This window comes from Sceloporus undulatus, chromosome 3 (genome assembly GCF_019175285.1).
Source record: "Sceloporus undulatus isolate JIND9_A2432 ecotype Alabama chromosome 3, SceUnd_v1.1, whole genome shotgun sequence".
NCBI classification, from domain to species: domain Eukaryota; kingdom Metazoa; phylum Chordata; class Lepidosauria; order Squamata; family Phrynosomatidae; genus Sceloporus; species Sceloporus undulatus.
Window position 1 is genome coordinate 25,084,307 of NC_056524.1, and position 24,997 is coordinate 25,109,303.

The 24,997-nt window shown below is 41.6% G+C and overlaps 2 protein-coding genes across 2 annotated transcripts; one reads left to right on the forward strand and one right to left on the reverse strand.

The window, feature by feature from the left end:
- Positions 1-3,648: 3,648 nt before the first annotated feature.
- On the reverse strand, positions 3,649-15,736 carry LOC121924760 (vitelline membrane outer layer protein 1-like). Its single transcript, XM_042456150.1, has 4 exons — positions 15,711-15,736; positions 8,313-8,504; positions 5,998-6,101; positions 3,649-4,006 (listed from the first exon to the last, which is right to left on the reverse strand). The coding sequence occupies exons 2-4, from the start codon at positions 8,481-8,483 to the stop codon at positions 3,712-3,714; spliced, it is 570 nt and encodes a 189-aa protein (XP_042312084.1). The 5' UTR covers positions 8,484-8,504; positions 15,711-15,736; the 3' UTR covers positions 3,649-3,711.
- LOC121924759 (vitelline membrane outer layer protein 1-like) lies at positions 15,020-20,907 on the forward strand. The gene is made up of 3 exons (XM_042456149.1): positions 15,020-15,190; positions 17,359-17,462; positions 20,600-20,907. The coding sequence occupies exons 1-3, from the start codon at positions 15,020-15,022 to the stop codon at positions 20,895-20,897; spliced, it is 573 nt and encodes a 190-aa protein (XP_042312083.1). The 3' UTR covers positions 20,898-20,907.
- The last annotated feature ends 4,090 nt before the right edge of the window (positions 20,908-24,997 follow it).

The window sequence follows — 24,997 nt, forward strand, 5'->3', positions numbered from 1 at the left end:
GTTTGCCCTCATCGAGTCCATTACTGACAGCAGACATTGGTTCAGTACAGAGACAGTTTCCTGGAATCAGATGGGAAGGAGAGATAGAGTTGGGTGTCATCCACTTACTGGTTGCACCTCACCCCAAAAGTCCTGATGACTTCTCCCAGCAGCTTCATATAGATGCTAAACAACATGGAAGACAGAAAGGAACACAGAACAACAGCCAGGAGGTTGAACATATTCCAATACCATATCCTGAGTTCGCCCATCCAAGAAAGACTGGAACCACTGCATAACAGTGCCCCGAAGTCCTATCTTACAGAGGCAGTCCGGATACCATGGTCAATTGAAAGCGACCGAGAGATCCAACAGGACCATCAGGGACACACTTCCCCTCTCCAGCTCCCTGCATAGGTCATCCACCAAGGCCACCAAAGCTGTCTGTCCCATAGCCAGGTCTGAAGTCAGATTGAAATGGATCCAAACAGTCTGTCTCCTCCAGAAATCCTTGGAGCTGGGAGGCCACCACTCACTCCAGAATCTTGCCCAAGAATGGAATATTAGGCCCGTTACAGACCGCCCCTTAGGGGCGGCCTGTAGGCGCACCTTTCCCCGCCGGATCAGGGCCTCAGCGGCCAGAGCAGCAGCCGCTGAAGCCCCGATCCGCCGCTTTCCAGGCTGCGGGGAAGTGGCAAAAGGCCCCTTCCCCGCAGCCTGGAAAGGGGTGTCCTTGGGGCTTCAAGCCCCAAGGACACCCCGTGGCGGTGGGGAGAAGGAGAAAGGGGCCGTTTGGCCTCTTTCTCCTTTGGTCCGCTGGGCACAGCCATCTAAAGGCTGCGCCCAGTGGACCAAACCAGGATGGAGCTCCGAAATGGAGCTCCTTCCGGGGTCACGGAAAGGACGCCCTAGGCGCCCTGCCGCAACCCCAATACGTCACAACCGTGCCACCTCATTTGGAGGCGGTGCGGTCGTTACGTATCGATGGTGGCGGCCGTGTGGAACGGTCGCCACCATTTTGTGCGCGCAGAGCACGCGCTAGGGTTAGGCCAGTACAGAAGCACCGCCCCCTCTTAACCCTAGTACGCGCTCCACACGTACTTTTTAGCCCATCTGTAACGGGCCATAGAGATTGGCCTGAAGTTATCCAAAATGTTGATGCCCAGGGAGGTCTTTTTCAGCAATGGCCTCACCACAGCCACCTTTTGGCAGGATGAAAAATCTGCATTGCTGAATTGAGGCATTCACCAGTCCCTCTAAACACTCAACCAGTCCCCCTCAGCTTTTGTTGAATCCAGGAAGAGCAAGGATCCAGAACTCATGTGATGGCCTTCACTTCTCCAAGGATCCTGTTAACATCCTCAAGCTGCACAAACTGAAATTTATGCAATAATACAGGACGTGCAGGCACCAAAGTTACATCCACTGGACTTGCTTCAACTGCAGCATCCAAGTCGAAGCAAATCCGAGCAATTTTGTGCAAAGTGTCTTGCAAATTCTTCATAGCAAACTGTCGAGTGGTCTTTCTTTTCTTCTTGGGGGGGCCAGAATGTAAACGGCCCCTGACCACTTGGAACAGCTCTAGCAGACACAATGGTGGCAGAGAAGTATAATTTTGTAGCTGCCTCCATTGCCATGGTGTAAGCCTTCCAATGAGCTCTAGCCTGTGTTTGGTCGGACTCATTCCAAGTCTTCTGCCATCATCACTCTAGTCTCCATCCCGCTCATTTCATCACCACCAGCTCCCTAATGAACCAGGGAGCATGTTGGGCTCTACTTCATGGGAGGGGGTGCTCAGGGGCAATCATGTCCACCTCCCTGGCCATTTCCCTTTTCCAGAGATCAGCCAGGGTTTCGACAGGATCACCTGCCAAGGCAACAGGAAACTCCCCAAGAGCCATCAGGAATCCATCTGGATCCATAAGCATCCTGGGGCAGACCATCTTAATTGGCCCCCCACCCTTGCAGAGGGTTTGAGTTCCAGTGAGTCTAAGCTCTACCAGGTAGTGATCAATCCATGACAATGGAACTACAGAGAGTTCTTCCACTCCCAGATCACTGTCATCCTGCCCAGAGCAAAAACAAAAAACAAAATAGAGCCAGAGTGTGTCCTGTAACATGTGTGGCTCCAGATATTATTTGGGACAGCCCCATGGTTGTCATGGTGGACATGAAGTCCTTTTGTAAACCTGTTCCTTCCAGAAGAGAACATGCTGAGCATCAGTTAAATAGACAGATGGACACCACCTCCATCTAGTCTGAACTGCCATGATTTCTGGACAACCAATGTCTTGCCTGCATTTGATAAAAAAGGATAGACAGTCCTGAGTACTTGGCACCTCCCTCTGTTCCTTTTGGCAAACTCAATCTCCCTCAGCAGTTTCATGTAGATATTAAAGAGTGGGGCAGAAGATAGGCCAGAGGGACACCAAAGGTGAGTTTCCATGAAGTGCTGCAACAGTCTTGTTGCACTGTCTACTAGAATCAGCTGTCCAGTTAGAAGCAGAATCACTGTAAAACAGTGCTTTCAATAAAAAGGGGGGTTTGTTCTTGCCTTCTTCTGAGGCTGAGAATGTGACTGGCCTCAGTGGGTTTATGTGACTAAGCAGGTATTTCAGCCCAGGTCTCCCAGTGTCTTAATTCAATACTCAGACCACTGCATCATGCTGACTCCTTCTCTTCCCCCTCTTTTCTATTGACCAATAAGATGGAAGGCATGTGTCATATGTCAATTCATATTATTACATTGGTTTTCATCATTTTTATACCTTCTGCTGATCTCCAGTATGAATCAGTACTTTGAGGCAGGGAGAAAAGGAAGGAAGGAAGGAAGGAAGAAAGAAAGGAAGAAAGGAAGGTCAGTTTCCAGCTTTTCTGATATGGGAATTGCCATGTCTCTTCTGGTCCTAACCAGCATAGTGGGCTTCAAATAAAGACTATTGTTAATTTAGGCCCCATACAGATGTGCCAAAATAAAGCTGCTTCAGGTCACTTTAGAGGTATGCTGTTTAAATGATGCATGCATCCTAAGAGTCTGGAAGCTATGCCAAAGCCACAATCCAGTCCTAAGGACTGGAGTGCAGCTTTGGTGCATCTTCCGGATTCTTAGGACGCATGCATCATTTAAACAGCATACCGCCAAAGTGACCCAAAGCAGCTTTATTTTGGCAGTCTTTACGGGGCTTTAGTGACTGGTGGTCCTTTGACTAGAGATGAGGTGGGAATTGTATTGCCCTCCAGCTGTTGTTGGGCTACCATTTATTAATGTTGGGCATTGCAGTCCAACAACATCTGAAGGACCACACATTCCACTGGAGGGCCATACAATTCTAGAGAGATGAATGGAGCCATCTGTTTCCAAATTTCCTGAATTGGAACCCAATACCAGCAAAAGCAAAGATGATTTTTCAAGCTGATTGCAGGTTACACCTTGGGACTTTAAATAGAAATCCTGTGGTTCCAACATGTAGTCAGGAAGATATATGGACTTTTCTTAATGCCTGTCCACCCTCCACTCCTGTGCCTGTCCAGACTGATGAAGAGCCCTGGTAGCTTGAAAAATATCCTTTAATAATATTTTAATTGGCCAATAAAGGTATTAACTCACCCTGGTTTGCAGAGAAAGAAAGACAAACAGTTCATGATTTATGATTTAATTTTGCTTAGGATTCTTGTCAAAAAAATCCAGTAGAACACAGACAATTGTGCTTCAGCACGGTGACAGACAGTAGTTCAGTTACAGCAGAAGAACTTCACATCATTAAGTGCTGTTTCATCACCACTTCCTCTCTTTTCTTCCACCTTTGTCTGGAGCCCACATATGAAGCCCACAGGGCAACGCTTACTCCATGGACCAAAAGTGCCCCAGTCATGTGACTTGCCCATCACTACAGACCCATCTTCGCAGGTGAACTGGATGTTGTTGGCTGCTGTATCATCACCAAGTCCCTGATTTGCAACCACTTGCAGAGAGAAGGAAACCAAGGAGCCTCTGGGGCACTTCACAACATCTGTCCAAGTTCCCCACCTGACAAAGAAGACAGTGGTAGCAAAGCAAAGTTTATACTCATGTATAAGTCTAGAAAATTTAGTCAAAAATTTGACCCCAAAAAACTAAGTCAACTTATCCACAGGTACTGTATTTTAACTCCTATAAAAAGGAACCATCCCCTGGTGAAAAACAAGTGTGTAATCTGTCCTGGAATCACTGACCCCCTGCTCTCTGGTCTCTCATCCATCCAGTCTTTAGTATGAGCACAAACATTTATGCCTGCTGGAATTTTGCAAGCTCTTCTGCATTTTGTTTTACTTTGCTTCATCCTTTAGATCCTTTGTTTATGCCCCTACATTTTATCTTCATCTTATCTATTGGTAATATAAAAATCCATAGTTTTTGCCCCCAAACCTGCCCTAGACTTACACATGAGGTTGATGTATAGTCAAGTATATAAAGGCAAAGGTAAAGGAAGTTTCTTGACATGAATGTCTAGTCCTAACCAACTGCAGGGGGTGATGCTCATCTCCATTACTAAGCCAGAGTCAGCATTGTCCAAAGACGACTCAGATAGTCATGTGGCCAGCATGACTGTACTGAATGTTGTTACCTTCCCACAGAAGTGGTACCTATTTATCTACTTGCATTTGCATGCTTTCAGACTGCTAGGTTGGCAGAAGCTGGGACTAGTAACGGGAATCATGCAGTGCTTGGGCCTCAAACTGCCAACCTTCTGATCTTACAATAGTCAGAACTGGTGTCTTAACCACTAAGCCACTGCATCCCATAGTCAAGTATATACAGTGTACAAAAAAAGTGCAAACTGCACACCAGTTGAGTATATATGGTGTACAAAAGGTACAAACTGTAGACATAGTCAGGGCTGGTTCCACCATTAGGAAGAGTAAACTGATCAACAGCAGCTGCCTTTGAGCTGTTCTGGATTCTCCGGTGTTTTTTCCTTCTGCTAAATGGCAGACCTGCATATGCCGCTGATCTGTCCTGGCCCTCTTAAACCACCTGTTGTCTCAGAAATGGTGGAGAAGAACATCCCATTGTCAGCAATGAATAGGATTCAAACATCCCAGGCAGTTTTCAGGGAATATTGACTGGGCTCTATCCAGTTCCTTCTACACTAGGCAGCAAAATGCCTTGGGTTAAGTTTGGTCATAGACTATTTACTTTAGCATCTTTCTTTCATTCCTTCTTAAAAGATTGAAATCCAGCTGAGAGTTTTTTAAATGTAGTTGTTGTGAGTGTTTGCAATTTGAGATTGATTTAATTTTTGCAAGAATATCACAAATAATTTTTCTCCTCAAAATGAACCCACAGTGTTTTTATGCAAAAAGTGAGGCCAAAACATGCCCTTTCATTAAAATATTTTTTAAAAGATCTTATACCAAAAAAATCCTTTATGTATTTTTCAGGAAAGAGGTCCTGAAATAAAAATATTAAATGGCAGCAATTCAGTTATTTCTATGGGGTGTCTTTGATGTATGAAAAAGTTAATCTGAATATTCTTTACATCCCTATGCAAAGTGAATTAATACTGAGACTCTGTGGATCAACATACTATATAACATCAGGTTATCATTTAGATGAGGATTAAAGGGATGGATACAGCCCATCAAAGTCCTGATGAATGATGGTAATGGAATGGATTGTCATCCGCTATAAAACCTGCCCATCATAGGACACTGTTGCATTTTCTGCAACAGACTATCATGCCTACCCTTCCTTATATAAATTTGGAAAAAATTGGAAATCAGACTTCCTCATCTTCAAATTCAATATTACTTTTGTAGGTGGTGTTATCATTAATTAAACATTTCCTATAGGTTTGGGACATAGAAAAGTCTGGGGACCACTGCTCTAGGGATTTGGAAGTAATTAGATAGAGTCCATCAGTTTCTCAGCCAGCGTCCAAGAATTAAATCTCAGCACACACACACACACACCCCTATTATGCTCTTTCCAAAAACAAAGTCAAGGGCACAGAGTAGAGAGAGCAAATGGTGACTCACGGCCCAGCTTTAGACTCTACTGCAGAACCATTTGAGCAATGGAGGCGAATGGAATTCAGAGATGTGTCATCATTCCACACAAGTGCACCTTGGTATGGTTGTACCTGGAGGAGAATGAAAAAAGTCCATGTGTTAATGCTGGTCCTCGAATCATGGATTACGATATTGCTTATCTTAATGAATGGGTCCTACTATATTTTCAATGGGGATTTCCTTGGTACTTGAATTTACACTTTCAAACAAACTGTATTGTAATGACCAGATTTTTTCAATTATAAGCAAATTAGTGCTGGTCATTGTGGAGAGAAGGCAAAGTTTGGCCAACCCTAGCAACATCCAATGAAGAGGGAGCAGACTCCAGCCAATCAGTTTAAAGTTAGACAAGGAATGAAAGGACAGTTAGAATCAGTTAGTGGCAGTTGAGGTTGAGGTCTGACTGTGAGGGACTCAGGAATAACAGAACTCTGAAAGGGAGTTACTGTCATAAAGTATCTAGAGATACATCATCACCACCATCATGTTTATTTATATGCTGCCTTCCTCCCACTACAGACTCAAGGCGGCTAACAAGTCTAAAACAATCCAAGTTAAAACACTATAAAACATGCAAAATACAAGTTTGAAAAACAATTAAACAATTAAAAACAGTACATTATTAAAATTTAAAGTTAAAAACTCTTTTAAGAAAAAAAAAACAGTATCCATGTCATGCAAAAGGCTGGTGGCATAAAAACATCTTTACATGCTACCGGAAGGACAGCAGGGATGGAGCCACCAAAAGCCTTGGTGGTTGGTGTAGAAATATGTGGTAAAGAGTACCCAGAGAAGGACGGAGAAGATCCTGGGGTAGTGAAGATGTTTATTGATTCTAAAGAGTTTGAATGCATGCTTCTCTGACGTTACAATAAGATAAGGAAACACGACACCAAAACAACATAATAAGAGAGAATTTGGTGCTGCCATCAAAGGGAAGTAATTAAAGAGAATAAGGTGATTGTCACAGTCATGTATACCCAGTATTGCACACAGATGTAGATTTGCATCCACCTCAAAAGGGAACCAGTTCAGTTCCATAGCATCCAGCTGAACAAACCACAGGCCAGTATGAAATGTTCTGCATGAAAAAGAGCTTCTTTTCCTTTGTGTTTCACCATGCATACCCTCCAACAGGGACACATCTGACCAAGTAACATCAGAGTGTGGTAAAGGTAGTAAAGGTAAAAGTTTCAAATGAGGCAAAACACACCAGCCAGGAGAGGCTACAGCACTTTGCTTTTGCCTCAGCCTGCTGAGAAGGGCAAGACTCTTCCTCCACCCCACCAGTCCCTTCAGCTGAAGTTATTAAGTACAAACTACTTTTGCACTTTGAATCCAGTGTGCAGAAACTGAAACAAACTGAAGAGAAAGGGGGAAAGTGGGAGGAGGAGAGAGAAAGTGACATTTTAGAAGCAGCTGAAAAAGTGAGATGACAGAGGATTGATTGGGACTGTTGCTGCCAAACAGAGACAATTGTCATGTTTGTGACAGTTTTTTAAGGTCTTTGCATAGGCATGGCATGAATTGTAACCTGTTCCATAAAAATATATGCTTATAGATCAGAGAGGCCAAAGTGTGACCCAGAGATCACCCACTGTATCACCCCAGTATCCTTGTATTGTCTTCAAATCTATGCACACAGACACAACACACTAAATGAAAACTGATGAAACAAACCATAGTAAGATCTCTTCAACACTGGAATAGATTACTTCTGAGAGTGGAGAAATCTTCTTCTTTGAAAATTTAAACAGAGACTGGTTTGCCTTCTCTCAGGACTGTTTTTGGTGTGTATCCCAGTTCTATGGTTTAAGTGTCAAATACCCACAGAAGCCTTGAGGGAACTAGGCCTGGTCTTTAGCAAGATGTAGCCCTATCTTTGGAAAACAGAAGCGACCTAAAGTAAGTTTGTGTTTATTTCTTTTTTTAGCTTGAAACAAGACTAGCTAGAGTGTATACACACTGTAGAAATAATGCAGTTTGACCCCATTTTAAGTGCTCTAGCTCCATCCTACCGAATCCTCAGATTTGTAGTTTTACAAAGTCTATGGGCTGATGTCTAACAAAACTACAAATCCCAGGATTCTGTAGAATGGAATAATGACCATTATGGTGGTATCAAACTACATTTTTTCTACAGTGTAGATGCAGCCTAGGAGTAGATTGGTATACTATGCTATGGTCTGGGGGGAAGTGAAAATGGCCTCTGGATCCTCAGAGGTTCCTCACCCCTGCTACAGATCAACAAGACAAACAAATGGACACCAAAATAAAAACACCTTCAGGGCAAAACCAGTAGCGTATCCTTCGGGGCATAACACTATATTTCCCCAGGTGCCCCACTTTCCTCCATTTGGCACTGTGAGTTCAGCATCATGTTTTCGGGCTTCGGAATCCCAGAGGCAGCAAGAGAGAATGAAGAAGAGAACAGCAGTGACAGAGAAGTCCATTGTAAGCAGTCTGTTTTGGATCTAGAAGCAAGAACATTTATGGAGAAGAACAGCTGTAAGAATGTGCTAAATATTGCATTTTCTTAAGTTTCTAATGTAACAGGTTTATTTAGAATGGTATAGAAAAATTCTGACAAACAATAACTGTATATATATTACTTTACTTTATATCCTGAGAGCTTTGCTTGGGTTACTTTATCTCTAGTCAAACTCCCTATGAATCCTACCTTACAGAAATTGATCTGAAGGGGACATCCAATTATGGTTTTTTATGGGTTTTTCGGGCTATGTGGCCATGTTCTAGAAGATTTTCCTCTAGAACATGGCCACATAGCCCGAAAAAACCCACCAAAAAAAAAAACCCATGGATGCCGGCCATGAAAGCCTTCAACTTGACATCCAATTATTTTTGGCTGAAAAAATAAAATAGATTTGCTGACTTTTCCTACAATTTGATCATTACAAATAGCTCAGAGGTGGTCACCTGGAAGTTCAGCTGAGTCAGTTCCAGCATCCAAAATCAAGCCTACCTGGGAACTATATATTTTGGTTGTCAGTTTGAGAGGTAGGGAGACAGTTTTAGGTTTATTCTACTTCTTATCTACAATAAAGATAGTATAATAATTGCTGGAGTAGTTTGGTTCTGAAAATTGCTCAGACTGGTTGGGAAATGCTTCCAGAATCAAGCACAATTGTCCATCAAAAAGAAACCCTCATCATTTCTATATACCTTTCTATATAATTTCTAAGGTGTATGCCAGAAGAAGTAGTAGTAGTAGTAATAGTAATTAAATATAATTATGGACTTTCTAGGGTAGAAGGGGGCTGCCTTCTTTTCAGAAGGGAAACTCAAACTTTATTGCATTTATTGGTTTCCCTGTTCACAGCAAAGGGTTAGAAAAAAAAACCCTTTCTGGAATCCTGAAAAGCCAGTTCTGCCCATCAGAATTGCCAGAACTAATCAATTTAAAGCAACTTCCTGTGCTTCTCACTGGTGAAGCCTATCCAATTCTGCCAGGGTTAGGATCCTTCTCCTGCCTTCACCCTTTGCTGAAGCAGTAAGAGAAAAACTGTGTCCATCTACTTACAAGCTCACAACAACTGGTTTTCCTGCAGCCAGAATGAGAGAGAGATCTTCAGATGACCACACAAATATGAAGGTGGGCTGAGTTGTAAGCAGGTACAGAAGAGAGACATATGGCTGTTGTCTCTCATGTGTAGCAACATTTGATATGCTCTCCTGCGCTGGCCTTGAGCACTTCCAGGGTGATAAAAGCAATGGGCTCTCTTTGGTTCTGTGTCTAGCTATCCACCCACCACTGACACTGCTGGCCACTGTTAAGAAGTGCCTCTAATACTCAGTATTAGAGATTTACTTTGGAATATTTTGAAAAGTCAGTCCAGACGCAGAGATTACAATGGGCCATTCCATGGGATCTTTATTAATGGCACATAAACTCATAAACAAATAAGTGAAAAGCCAAATAATAATAATAATATTAATACTTCTGTTCTACTCTTGTCAACCAAGCTTGGTTGACAATTAACACTGGAGTTGGCTCAAGACATTTTTGTTGCCCTGTGTAAAGAAAAAGTTGTCATCCCTCCACCATCTATGTGCCAAAGGAGCTTAATTTAACATTCGTAAGGAAAGACAGATTTCTACCATACCTGAGGGCAGCTTAGAGGATGCAGAGAAGGCTGCCTGGCAGATATGCACACTTCTCTTCTCTAGTGCCTCCCTATCCCTGTTCTCCTCCTCAGCATATATTACCGGAAGTGGAAATCTCCTCCTTATGAATGTTAGAGCCAGCCCCAGTAAGTTCACTTACAATCACATTTCATATATAGATAGAAGGTGACAGATAGATAGATAATAGACAGACAGATGATAGCTAGTTTGTTGGAAGCCATTTAAGTATACATAGGGGCTGGAAAGCACTTAACAGTACATTTATCTGTGCGCTCCAGAACTGCAATATGAAAGAAATCTTACAGTCTTTAGCTCTTCTATGAAAATGGCAAAAACCAAAAGTATGGGCAAGGAATGAGGACAAAATTCACGTTTTAATATTAACTGATGTAATTCACACTAGCCCAAACTATTACACAAATTGTAATGCCATAGTCTTTCAGTTTCAGCACATCTCCAGATTTTGAAATACAATTCCTCAGTGAATCTTTTAAGACAAAGGAGATAGACTTCAGGGCTTCTGGATATGTTTTGAGAAGGCTAAATATTTCACAAAACTACAAAACTCAGACTTCCATAGCACTGAGTCATGGAAGTTAAAAGTGGTATCAAACTGCTTTATATCTGCAACATGGAAGCAGCCCCTGACATTCCACATCAGACAAAAATGCCCAGCCCTTTCTGTAAGGGAGTTCATGCCAACAAGATTCTGGCCTTAGGGGCAAACTTTACATTATATTAAGTATGTAGTATGCAACTCTGTATTTCATTTTTCTGTACTTGAAAGTAAATACACTTTAATTCTTCCCTTCCTGCTTCCCTCTCCCATTCCTCTTGTATGTGCAAATTTTGGGGAGGGGGAATGACTGGGGATGGGGAAAGAAATATCAAGCCTCTTCTCCTCAAGTATGGAATTTGTAGTCATGATCGAAAACAGGCATGCAAATTTTTGAATAAACAAAAATAATAAGCAAATCCTTTGGAATTAAAGATCAGGGTCCCTTTGTAAACATTGGCAATGTGTTTTCAGTGGCAGAATGGAACTTCTTAGGCTCTTCATACAAAATCCCATTTCTTAGGTTATCCTAAATGTTGATTTCAGCAGCCTAATTTACGAGGAAAAAATCATTTTGGTTTTGCATTTGTGAAATAATGAGCCTGAGGTAAGAAAGCAAAGTCAAACCCCTTGTGAACAAATCTTGCCAAGTAAACCCCATAATAGATCCACTTTATGGTTGTCATAAGAAGGAAAAGACTTGAAGGCACACAAGAACAAGAACAACCGCAATTGCAAATCACTCAAAGATCCACTAAGGGGGCCCAGATCTACCTTCTGCTCACTACTGGTTTCAAGCACATTTCTCCCTTCCAGGCAATGATGGCTTTCTATGTACTCTAAAGAGCACACCTTCTCCCTTTGTGATTGCTTTGTTTTAGAGAAAAGAATTAGTAAGGCAAGTACATCTTGGAATTTCTGAAGGCACATCTTGCTAGACATCTAAGATTATAAAATAGAGCAGCTCTTCTAAATTACTGAGGAAACTGGACCATGGAAAATATGAGAACTTTATGTACCAGCTTTCCTTTATTTGGCCTGCATTTGGCTCTGAATAGTGGGAAACAGTCAATTCCTCTGAATAATATTAGATTCAATTCAGGGTACATCCAGATTGATTGAAAAGACCCGGAAGTCCCAGATTTTGTTCCTGTTCTTTCCAATTTTATTTTTGAGATCCATACAGGTTTTGTTTATCACAAAATATTTTCTGTCAGCTCCCAATATGATCAGAGAGTTTCTCTTCCAGCTCCCCAGATTGGTTTATTTTAATCCAGTAGAAAATCAAAAGGAACAAGAATAAAGATGGGAATGATGAGAATGCAGCTGACACTAACTGCTCTTTCATGTTCCATTGCTTTGTCTTTGCATCCTCAATATGTTGGAGGCTTATCATTGATTTACACTCAGATAGATAGATAAAGTTCTGTGGGAGGGGGGACTGCACTTCACTTAAATAGCTGCAATCAGCTAACCCACAGCAATGAGTTTGCAGGACCTGGATGACAGAGTGTCTTTCATGTCTCCAATTCATATGGTCCCAGAAGTTAAGTTGATTTGGCAGTAATTATAAATATATATATATAGATGAAAGAGAAATGCATATATTTCCAATGCAAACATTATTTACCTATTTTAATATATTTTCATAGTTTTTAGCTGATAGAATTCAAAGATATAGCAATAGTAATCTGGAAAAATCAGTATGCAATGGAATCTTGAAGCACCTTTGAGATTAACTGAAAGAAAGAAGCTGGTAGCACAAGAGATGAGCCTAATTCCTGAGATGCATCTTAATAGAAATATGTTAAGAATAAAGAAATATGTAAATAAAAGAAGATGTTATATATGTGTGTATGTACTCTAAATTATGTCAGGAACCTTCAAAATATGGATAGTGCAGGGATAAGGAATGTGACAACAGAGATGGCTGAGGGCTTATTTCCAATATGATTTAAAGCATATTGATTGGTTTATATGACCGTCATTCCCATTTGAAACTGGTTCTGATTCTAGTGAGATCAGTTTCAATCGCGATGAAGCAAGGCAAACGCAAAAAAACCCCACTCTTTCCAAACACTAGTTCTTTGGAGGTTCTTTTGGAAAGAATCAATTCCGAAGCATGTTCAACAAGTGAAAACGACAGATCTGAATCACATCATTCTGGAGGGGAGGGACTAATGGCAGAGGGGTGTTTATCATCCCTCCTCAGTTTTTGGTAGATCCCCCCCCCATTCTCTCAGTGCTGCCTTTGTGCTTGTGGTGTGATCTATGGGTGCATGAGTTTTTTTAAATAATGATCAAAGATATGATTCACTGATTTTGCAACTACTTGCACTCAGTGAGGCAAATAGTTGCAAAACCAATGAACTGAATCTTTGATCAATTTATTATTATTTTTAAATCTAGCTACCCAGGCTGCTGCTTATGTCACTGATGACAGCATCCTGGGAGTCATGCCTCCCTCAGGGGTTGACCAGAGGGGATGGGAGGGACAGCAGCCTCCTGAAAGCAGCCCGAAAGCAGCCTCCTGAAGGAGGGCCAGGCTTTTCTTAGGCAGAGGGAAGAGGGGAAGGGGTCCTGGGGTCTGGCCCTTCCCCACCTGGGACCCGTCACACTCTGGCTCTCTCCCAGAGGGAGAAGGTGGCCCCCTCCCACCCTTCTGCCAGATGGGAGGAGGAAGAGGAAAAGGGAGGAATTGGGACCCTTTAAAAGCAGCTGGGAAAGTGGCACAGCTAAATTGGGATGCCTGGAGGAGATGTGCCCTAGGTCAGTTAATGCATTGCCACTTTTCCTTTTCACCTCCATTATAGGTGTAATGGAGGATATGCTTCCCTCACAAATTCTTGATGATTATTGGAAAGTTTCTGGAAAGTTTGACTGCTATCTTGCCCTTTTCCTCATGTGGAAAAATGCCTTGGGCCAGTCCTTGAGCAAAGGTTGCTTAACAAAAGATCCCACATAGATGCCAGAGTTGGAACCTGTGAGCTTGGGCTATGTGTCCAAAGTGTTCCAAAGTAAATCCCTAATACCAAGCTAATGGATGTTGATGGCACTTCTGAAACGCAGCCAGCAATGGTGATGCTGATTGTCAGACACAGAACAAAAGAGAATCTGTCACTTTCCATCTGATAGGAATTCTTCAGGAACATAGGAGCACATGATGTCAAACAATGCTATGTGTAACAAACCACAGCCATATGTAACAAACCAAGGCCACGTGGCCTTGCCGATGTTCATATTTCACTACTGAACAGGAAGTATCTCATTCTGGCTGGAGGAAAACCAATTGCTGTGAGACCGTAAGTAGACCGGCACTGTTCTCACTAGTTCAGCACTGGGAGAAGGGAGGTAAGGATTGTAACTGCAAGAATTAGAATCCCTCTTATAATTGCCATGATTATAAAAGCAATTCCAAAGGAATAAACTTAGGATTTCCTTTTGATGGTATGAAGATAAGATTTTCCAAAACACAAAGAAGATCATGTTTGGGGCAGATTTTCATTTTCCAGCTAGCCTGAGCTATTGTCACAAGCAAACCCATTTGACACATGGTTAAGCCGTTGCAATGCCATCTTTACTCTAGAAAGAAGGCAGAGTGTGTTTATGTGCATTTGTCGACTGTTGACTTATAGTGACCCCCTGAAGTTCATAGGGTTTTCTTAGGCAAGGAATACTGAGAGGTTGTTTTGCCAGTTCTTTCCTCTGAAATATAGGTTATACCGCCTGGTATGCCTTGGCATTCTCCCATCCAAGTGCTAACCAAGGCTGACTGTTTAGCTTCAAAGATCACATAGGATCTGGTGCCTTTTGCTATAACTGGCATTAATGCCATTACATTCTGGTTGTCAGGTATGCTGGGTTGTGAATTTTGGAATCAATCCAAGTTAAATTTCCAAAAATTTCCACATTATTTATTAAAAAATCAAATTATAGTTGTGTGTGTGTGTGTGTGTGTGTGTGTGTGTGTGTGTGTATATATATATATACTGTATATATATGAAAAAATAGTTGGAAAAGCCAGTATACTGTCTGAATGTAGCTTCATGTTTCAGTAGTGAATTCTACTTCTCCAAATGCATGCATAATATAGAAATTGTACTGTACCAATATACCACAGTGAAAAGTTGAGTGCTTGTTACTCTGAAAAACAGTTTGACTAGAGAAGAGGGAAAACAACTACAGTTCTCTCAGTTTAAGCTTAGTTATAAATCTAGCACATTCTCTCATGGCTTCCATTTTCCTCCCCAATATTTCTTGCTGCTGGATTGGAACAGACTACCTTCGATGGACCTCTCTGTCAGTGCTGTGCTCTTCTTGATCCTCTCCTTCGGCCTCTGGGATTCTGACGCCAGAAAGCATCATACTGTCCTCACCGTGCCAAATGGAGGAAAGTGGGGCACTTGGGGGGGCATAGCATTATGCCCCAAAGGATTTGCTAATGGCTTCTCATTGAAGGTGTTTTCTTTGCACTGTCCATTTGTTTGTTCTGGTGGGCTCTGGGGACTGTTTCCAAACATACACTCACACACACACACCAAGACATTGGAAAACTGCACTCCCCAGATCCATTTGGAGCCAGAAAAAGTGAATTTTAGCTCACTTCCACTTTCTTAAAGGGAGGCCAAGACGGAGGCTATTTGGGGCATGGAAGAGGCCATGGAACCCTGCAATAAACTTTAAATGACAAATGACACCACCATAGTTTTTTGGGGTGTTGTTTACTAGGGATGCCCTTTTAAGATTGTCTCAACCCTAGGATTTCTAAGTCAAACCTTAAGACCAAGTGACAACCCCTGGTGATACCATTAAGTGTTATGCACTAAGTGCTAACCACAGCTGCCCACCACTTCTCATTCAAATTCACATATGCACAAACAGATAGAAAACAAATTTTCTGTTTGGAAGTTAAGGGAGAAGCCTTAGTTAAAATGGCTGATCCCATATCAAGGTGGAAAAGAGGATTATTCCTACTCACCCATTTAAGGAAAGGGATAGGGCACATTTAACCCAGTCTCCCTACTTCTAGCCAGAAGATGGGTGCAGTGCAGAATGATGGGTAAGCTCTGCACTACACCAACAGGGAGAGAAGGAGGACTCTAACTAAGTAAATAACTAGACCTCAGGGAGAGCTTTTGCAAGTTGCAGCAAAGAATCAATTAAACTTTGCAAATCGGAGGAACTTGCTGCTGTACTAAGCTGCAAATCTGCACTCAGCCCTGTCCTCTTAACTAGAGCTGGCACACTAAACCTGAAGCATTTGCATCTTCATCACCCAGCTAGAAATGATCCCTGAAAACTAGAGATTTAGGCCAGGCTTTGAAATGTGACAACTCTAATATTTACCATTAATTTCAGGGGGGGGGGGGATTGGGGGCAATTTTAGGGCTGCAGTATCAGTATATTGAGACCAGATGGAGTAAATAATTCCCAAAGAAAGCATTTTACATGGGGATTTTGTAGTAATGGCTCATTTCCCCCATTTAGTTTATTTAATTTATTCCTTCTCTGTAGCAACAATGACAGCAGCTGCCAGTCTATTAGATGTCATGTCCTTCTTCCCAAAGCAAACCCTAAGACTTTCACTATGGACCTTATCACACTAGATGAATCCCACACATAAATGGGATTTAAAAGTAGGAAAACCCCCACAAATGTGGGACATTTTTTAGATGACATTTCTTCCAAAGAATAATAACATGAAAATAAAGCGAATGGAAAGTCAACAAAAATGACACAGTTTTACTTTTGGGAACTTCTGAAAATAAAAAGGTGTCATTTTTGTTGACTTTCTGTTCGCTTTATTTTTGCATTATTACTCTTTGGTGCAAATGTGTCTGAAAAACTTCAAGTATTTGCTTCCCCTCCCCCCTACTTTTAAAATCCCGTTTATGTGCAGGATTCATCCAGTGTGATTAGGTCCTATGTGACATGAAATACATGATACCTTTATTAGGGGCATTATGGATAAGGGAAGGAGCTACTAATGTTGGCCACCAGGGGAAATCAAATAAAGAAAAGATAGGAGACTGAAGACTAGGATCAGTCAATCTGTAACAATTACAAAGAGTCAGCCCTCTTTATCCATAGATTGTGTATCCACAGATTTGACCAATCACTGTTGGAGATATTCACATCCAAAAATCCAAAAAAACAAACTACAATTTTGCCATTGTATACAAGGAATGACTTTTTATTACACCACTGTATATAATGGGACTTCATCATCCACAGATTTTGGTAATCCATGGAGAAAAATGAACCAAACCCCAGTGGATAACAAGAAGACATTTTATATTCACATCCTTCTCCAGCAGATGTTGCACATAGTTTGGAATTTACACGACTTGTACTAACACTGTGCATTACTGATCTAGTCTGATCAGTACAGTACAGTATATGATAATCCAGGCTTTGCAACAGGAATTTACCACTAAAAGTGGTACTATATAATCATTAACAGTGTTGCAGCCTATGACATATTTATTTATTTATTTAGGGGATTTATATCCCAACTTTCTCCCTGGTTACAAAAATTAAAAAATAATTAAATATTAGTAATATTAAAACATAAGTTTAAAATAGCATAGTTAAATGCTGTTTCTCCTTTTTCTTTTTCCTACTAGGTACAGCCATACGTAAATAAATTGTTGGCAAATGATGATACCTTTCTGAATTCCATTCGTCTCCTTTGCTCAAATGGTGACATGATAGAGTCTAAAGCTGGAATGTGAGTCACTTTCTAAAAAAAATCTTTCTCTTCCTCTGTGACTTTGTTGCTTGTATAATGGTGATGGAGAGTGATAGAGTGAAATCTTTTATGCTGGATGAAAGCAAGGGGACTCTTTCTGATTGCTTCTGAATTCTTGAGTAGCTTCAAACTCTGCACATGTCTGCTCAAATTTTAGTCTCACCAAGTTCAATGGAACTTCTTTCTAGTTCAGTGAAGTCAATATGTTTACAATCTTAAGGTACAGGTTCCATGTGATACCATGTTTATGCCAGGGCCCAAAGCCCCATAGGGGGGGGAAAGGACAAAAACAGATCAAGAAAGAGGCTTACAAATGAAAGCAAATACAATGCAGCTAAAATATGTAAAAATTGACATTAGAACATACTTAAACTATACAGGACCCCAAGCCTCGTAGAAAAAAATAGACCAAAAGACCACAGGTACAAAGTTTAATTGCTCATTCCCACTTACATTTAAATCAGTTTGCAATTTGCTTTGACACTGGGTCAGTAAATTGATTCCGTTTGATGAGTAATTCTATGCATTCGTGTCTTTTTTGACACTATTGTCATTCACACTAGCTGGGGTGTTTTTCTTTTAAATGTCAATCATTGGGTGGGCGTGGCAATGCCCAACAGCCCCAGCAGATAGAAAACTAAAGGAGGGACCCTTCCGCCTTCTGCCTCCTGCCTTTTTCTTCCTCCTCAGGTGTCCTCCTTTTCCAGGGCAGCAAAGGGCAATGGCAAACCTCCTCTGAAAAAACCTTACAAAATGTGGAGCAATGGTTTTAGTGTTGGACTATGACTCTGGACACCAGGATTGGGTTCCTTGCCCAGCCATGGAAATGCACTGGGTGACCTTGAACAAGCCACGTTCTCTCAGCCTTTGGGGAAGGCAATGGCAAACCTCTCCAGAACAAACCTTCCACTTCCCGCCTCTCTCCCCCTCCTCAGGCATCCTCCTTTTCCAGGCCAGGTCCTCTTTTGGGGCAGGGGAGTCCAGGAGGCATCATGGGCAGCTGCAGCACCTGAATCAAGAGGGGAGCCCCCTGTACAGCCCAAGGTACGGCCCTCCAAGGGTCTGAGGTGGGAGCAGCAGGAGGAGGAGAAGCTGCAGCAGGAGGAGAGGTGGTAGCCCCAGAGCCCCTAAAGGTCCCATGGCATCAGGAGCGGGGCTGCCCGGAGCATCCATCGGCCCTCTCTCCTGCCAGTCGTAGCTTTGTTGTTGCTGTGAGGCTGGGCAGGGAGGGTACTGCCACTGGGCATGTGCTCTGGGAGGGATGAGCAGGCAGTAGAGCTTGGCACAGGTACACGAGCCACCTCGAAGGGATGCCCGGCCCTGGAAGGACCCTGCTGCTGAGGATTGGGGCTGTCAACTCCAGGGAAGCTGAAGGAGGATCCCACCAAGCAGTCTTTGGGGGGGAAGGAAGAAGCAACCAACGGAGAGTCTCCAGGCAGAGGCCCTGCCTCTTCTATATAGTCTCTCCCCTCGAGTATGATGCGGATGCTCCACATCATTCACACTTGTTGGACAAGGTTCCAAACTGCTTCTTTTCAAAAGAACTACTTTTTGATCCGTCTTCAAATAGAGCGAAGTTTTTTTGCATTTCTCTCACTTTAACACGACTTCAATCGACTGCAATTGCATTTAAACTGCTTTCAAGTGTGAATGACGCACATATAAATTGATCAGCAATTTGGTTTATATCATTGTAGGAATGAGCCCTAAGAAGACTTTATACAGGATTTTTAAAAGGCCCATGCAGAGGAAGGAAACAACACCTGTGATAGAAATTTAGCTTCTACAGTTTTATGTTTAAATTTAACTCCTTGTCTTAGCAACTCAATTCTCTTTTTCTAGAGGGCCAGTAATGCAATGCATGGGAATATTACAGGAACTGAGCTTGCTATGGGAGTGAAAAACATTTTCTTCTATTTGTATCTACAGAGTGACAAAAATTGGATTTGTTTGTTAATGTAAAGAGTGGTGGGCAAATAGTAGTGTCCTATGGGTACATTTACACAGCTGAACCTTGGAGTGCCCTACCAACCCCTCTGACCCTTTCTTATCCTCCAATACTCTCTCCATGATTTTGTAGGGCTCAAAATCTCCCAGCTTTGTCTCCCCCTCCTCCCCCCCATTTAAAGCCATTTTTATTCTCAGCTTTAACAAATTACAAATTGAAGTAGGGCTCCAGATTAGTTAACCAAGAGTAATAATGAGAAAGTGCCTAAAGACATAACACAAAAAAAATTGGAGGGGAGGAGGGGGAAAGCAATGTGCCATGCTAGTTCTTAGAAAAAGTTCATAAATGACAATGATAATTTGGGTTTATGTTTAATTTTCATTAAAATTCATTTCCAGAACATATAAGGGAGGAACTGTATCACCTGTAGATTACAGCGCATTAATAAAAGGAGGGTAGACCTATTAGTAGGTAGTGGAAATAAGAGTGAAAAATTCTACCACGCATATTCAGATACTTTGAGGGAGCTGCCATGTTAGTCTATTGCAGAAAAGACAACAGAGTTTGGTTATGGAATCTGGAAGACTCAAGTTTCATTTTGCATGAATTTTTGAGGATGTAACCCATTCCATCAGGAGCATCAACACTGATTCTACTCCCCGTCTCTGTGTTGCCCTACATGTATAACCTCTTTGAGGTTGACCATCAACATTAGAAAAAGCTGAGCTGAACTAAATGTTACTTTACTCTTTATGCAACATGACAGTTCATGATCTGCCATATTAAATAAAGCTCAGTAGAGGAGTAAAAAATGTTCACACACTTTCTCATCCTTATCGAATCAAATTACTCTGTTGAAGAAATTGTCAGTAGCCACAAGATTTTGCTTGTTTGTGATAAATTCACAAAATTTCACATACAGAAGCTGTCTGGAATGCTTGAATTTTGCTTCAGTGCTGGTGATCAATTGCATGGTACACCCCACCACATCAGAGACATCAGTTTAGGAAATGAAGATGAGGTTTGTAGTGTTGGCAACTCTGTCCTCCAAGAGAAGAAAACAACTGGAGAGACGCAGAAGGACAGCATTGCTGCCCACTCCTCATTATCCACCTGAAGCCATCATCTCACATCCTTACTAATGACAACATAATTTCTTCTTTATCAGGTCAGGAACTTGGACAAAACCTGTGAAATGCCGCAAAGGTCACCTAGTTTCCTTTTCAATGCAGGTGAAAAAAAGCGAAGGGTTAGGTGATGATACATCAGCTACCAACATTAAATTCAGATGTGAAGATGGGACTGAAGTGTCAGGCGAGTCATCTAGCTGGCGTCACCCTTTTGGCCCATGGAGCAAGCGTTGCCCTTCTGGCTCCATATGTGGAATGCAGACAAAAGTGGAATCTAAGTTGGTAGGTGTTGAGGAAACATCACTTAATGATGTGAAGTTCTTCTGCTGTGACTGAAGTGTTACTTCATCATTGTGCTATATCACAGCTCTTGATGTGCTATTGGGTTTCCTGTCATGAGTCCTAAACACAATTAAATCATATATTAAGATTTTTTTTGTGTGTTTATGTCTTTTCTTTATCTTAAAACCAAGGTAACTAATTAATACAGGTTGAACTTCCCTTATGTAAAATGCTTGGGACCAGAAGTGTTTTAGATTTCAGAGTTTTTGGGATTTTGGAATATTTGCATATAGGAAGTGAGATCTCTTGGAGATGTGACCCATGTTTAAACATGACATTCATTTATGTTTTGTAGACACCTTATATATTGAGTAATGGTTTGAGACAAGGGTTCAATTCCCAGCTCAGCCTTGAAACCCATTGGGTGACTTGGGGCAAGTCACATGCTCTTAGCTTCAGGGGAAAGCAATGGCAAACCTCCTCTGAACAAAACTTGTCAAGAAACCCTATGGGTCACTATAAAGTCAGAAATGTGGTGATCCAGTGTCCCAAGTTACACAGGATTCCTCACCTGTTTTCCCTAAAGTAGTCAGGCTTTTCTTCCCTCAGAAACTATCCCTGGGCCCTACCATACTCAACCTTACACTTTACCCCTCTTTATTAATAAATATTTTCAGATACTTGGTAGCGTATTTCTGTTGTTGTTACTAAATAATCACTTCAGCCCACTCTGTTGTGAACAAGAAGAAAAATAGTTTTTATTTACACAAAGAGCTTACGGTGTTTTTTTCTCCTGGCAGCTGGCTTTTAAAGCTTGTGGTTACAAAATGTTATTTTACTTCACTGGTTACAAAATTATCGCTGTTTCAGTTCTTTCAATATCTGCAGTTACACTTCAATGGTGTTATATTTGTTTACACACACTTCCCCCTACAATCTGTTCAATAGGAATATGACTCCTATGAATATACACAATTATCTACACAATTCACAATTCTTCAAAACTATTGTGGATCTGAGCCTCCACTTCACTTGCTCTCCACTTCTCACAGAGTATACCATATATACTCGACTATAAGTTGGCCTTGTGATTAAGTCAAGGACAGGTTTTGGGGCCAAAATTATGAATTTTGCCGAGACCCATAGATAAGTTGAGGGTAAAACTTGGAGGCTCCTTCAGTGTGTGTATGTGTGCACACAGCAAGAGAGACTCTAATTAAGGCTTTTTGCTTCAGCATATCAACTTTGGTTTCATCCTTCACTCCTCAGACAGCAGAAGACAGTGTGGCTAGGAGAGGGACTCTGCTTGTTTAACAGCAGTTAATCACCCAGGACTCTTTTTGTTTGGCTCAAGAGAAAAAGAAACTCTCTCCTGACCAGATGGGTAAATCTGAAAGAGCTGCTATCACAGTTCCATGCTGACCCATAGACAAAATCAACCTGGGATTTTGGGGTCAATTTGGGGGCATAAATTTTTAGACTAATAATAATTATTTATTTATTTATATTCTGCCTTTTCCTGATTGAATCAAGGCTGATTACAACACAATATAACAATAAAATATGGTAAGAGTAAAATTCACAATTTAAAACAGTCCCATATTCCAACCCTCCCCCCAGTCATAAAAACAATAGTCAAAAAGCAATAAAATAGAAATTAAACAACAAGATAAATTAAAATCAATATGAATTTTCGAGCAAAAAAAGAGTTTATATTTTGGATTTCAGAATTCCAAGAAAGAAAACTTAATCTGTTTTTCCCTCACCTTCAATACCTAGAATCTCTTTACATAAAACTGCATCCAAGTTCAAACTCTATGTGTTTTCCCTTTCTCTTTCTGTTTTCTCTGCCCCTTATTCCTTTACTTTGTAATCATACTTTATTAACCCAACCAAAAGTTAAAAACCCTTTGATCAGAGTTTGATAATACCTTTATTGGGCCCCTAAAATGACTCTTCGTTAGACTGAGATGGTGGGAGAGAACCTAGAAAGCCCCAAAATCATTGTAACATGATGTGAAAATGAGAAGCAGTGTGATATAGTAGCTTGAGTGTCAAACTGGGACTGTTTGGGACCAGGGTTTGAATTTCCGCTCAGATACTGAAACTCATTGTGTGACCTTAGGCAAGTCACACTCTCTTAGCCTTAGAAGAAGACAATGGCAAACCTCATAGGAATGAATCTTGCCCAGAAACCCCTATGATAGCATTATAATAAGTCATAATCACTCTGAAGGCATATTACTTCATAAAACACATGTTAGATCTACCAGATGTGTAGTTAGACAAGTCTCAAGATGGAGTCTACGATCCACTTGAAGAAGCTGCTTGGCATATGTTGGTATCAGGTTCCATCTGAGAGAATGTGGAAACAATTAGCTCTGTTAAGGATTAAGAATGCTGTGGCTCTCCAAATGGTGTTGGAATTAATCTCCCAACTTTCCTCGCCATTAGCGATGTTGGATTGGGCTGCACATTTCTCACCTCTGCTCCAGTTAGAGAATTACCAGTCTACTGGTGAACACTATTTTAACCTTTATTTGAAGCTCATACTGAGGCATCTAATCTGCATGTTATGCAAATTATTCTAATTATGTAAATTACTCTTACTTTTATTCTAATCATGAAGATTAGATGCATTCATTATTTTACATTTTTCTCCCAGCATTCCCCACCATTGAAGATGTTTCCTATGGCTGCAGTGCAATGGCTGTTCTAGTCAATGGGCTACCAAACACTAGGTGAACTCTTTTTTAGACAGGGCTAATATTTCAGCACGTTGTGGTTTTCGTGGCTGTAGTTCTTGTGTCAACTCAAAACAAATGTAAGTGAAATGAGGTATCTCTGTACATCCCTTAGTTATAAGGTAGTTATAAGGTCCTCTAGGAGGGTAAGAGAGCAATTTCACCTTGTCCTGGACCCAGCTTGGGCCATTTAAGGCTCAGGGGATGGTTTTTCATCTAATAGGAAGGAGAAGAAATAGAAGCTGACTTATTGGTCCCATCCTGTTGTCCGGTTGTAAAAAAAATAAATATGTCCCCTGGATTTAAAATGGGCAGAAGAGATCAAAAACATGGTGAAATTCTCCAGAGGTGTATAGGAGCAAAAACAATTTTATTATAATTGTTTATGAGGGTGTGGTGATCTGAGGTCTCCTGGGGACTAGTGCAGCTCCCAGTCCCCAACGTTTGCACATCTCCTGGTTCATAAGAAACAATTTGCATGGCTAATTCACTTTGGTAAAAAGTCTTTGCTTGTTAGCAAAGAATTCCAGTATCTGGGAATGGCCAACAAGATGATATCAGTTTTGTCTCCACTCACAATGATTTCTCATGGTGTCAGAAACTAAGGAGATTATCGCACCCCAAACGTGATTTATCCCTGATAGATAAAGTTACTTTTCAGATTAACACCTGGTTTTATCACATGTAAATTGGTGCTGCTGCCACCAGGTGACTGCAATGAGGCTGCATCCTGGATCCCGGCTGCATCAACCATATGCTTTTCAAAAACGGGAGCTTGCCATTTTTGAAAAGTGGCCAGAGAAGCGCAGCTGGGACCTAGGATGCAGATGGGTTGCAGTCCCCCGGCGGCAGCAGCAGTGATGTACATTCGATAAAACCAGGTATTAATCCAAAAAGCAACTTTGGGCCAGTACAGATGGGGCTTTGCACCAGCCTGAGCCCAAAATTAGGGCTAGATAGGGCTTGGTGTCCATATGTGCCCAGCCCTACTATCAGCACCCGTGCGCCAACATGGTGTGCCCCTGTTTACATGGGGCACACCATGATGACACACACGCATCAGAGCGCCCAAACAGTGCTCATCAGAAGGGGTGGCATCATGGCACACAAGCACCATAATGATGCCCCTAAAAAGAAGCTGCCCAGAGTGGCTTTTTGTAGGGAGTGTGTCAGTTCCACACCATGTGGATGCCATGGAATTGACCAGAGGCAAAGACAGGCAGCTTTTAGCTGCCCATCTGTGTAGCCTCTTTATCCCATCAGGGATAAGTCACGTTATTTTGGATGCGATAATCTCCTAAGGTAAGAACCTCAATGAAGATCTCAAATTCACATAGACTTATATAGGAGAATGTAGTCTTCCACAGTTTTAAGACTGAAGTAATAGCAGAGTTTATTTCCCCATTGTTA

Coding starts and splice junctions, on each gene's coding strand:
- LOC121924760 (XM_042456150.1), bottom strand. CDS start 8,483: ATGGACTTCTCTGTCACTGCTGTTCTCTTCTTCATTCTCTCTTGCTGC. Junction 6,102..8,312: donor CTACTGGTTTTGCCCTGAAG/GTGTTTTTATTT, acceptor ATTCTCCTCCAG/GTACAACCATACCAAGGTGC. Junction 4,007..5,997: donor GTAGAGTCTAAAGCTGGGCC/GTGAGTCACCAT, acceptor CTTCTTTGTCAG/GTGGGGAACTTGGACAGATG.
- LOC121924759 (XM_042456149.1), top strand. CDS start 15,020: ATGGACCTCTCTGTCAGTGCTGTGCTCTTCTTGATCCTCTCCTTCGGC. Junction 15,191..17,358: donor CTAATGGCTTCTCATTGAAG/GTGTTTTCTTTG, acceptor TTTTCCTACTAG/GTACAGCCATACGTAAATAA. Junction 17,463..20,599: donor ATAGAGTCTAAAGCTGGAAT/GTGAGTCACTTT, acceptor CTTCTTTATCAG/GTCAGGAACTTGGACAAAAC.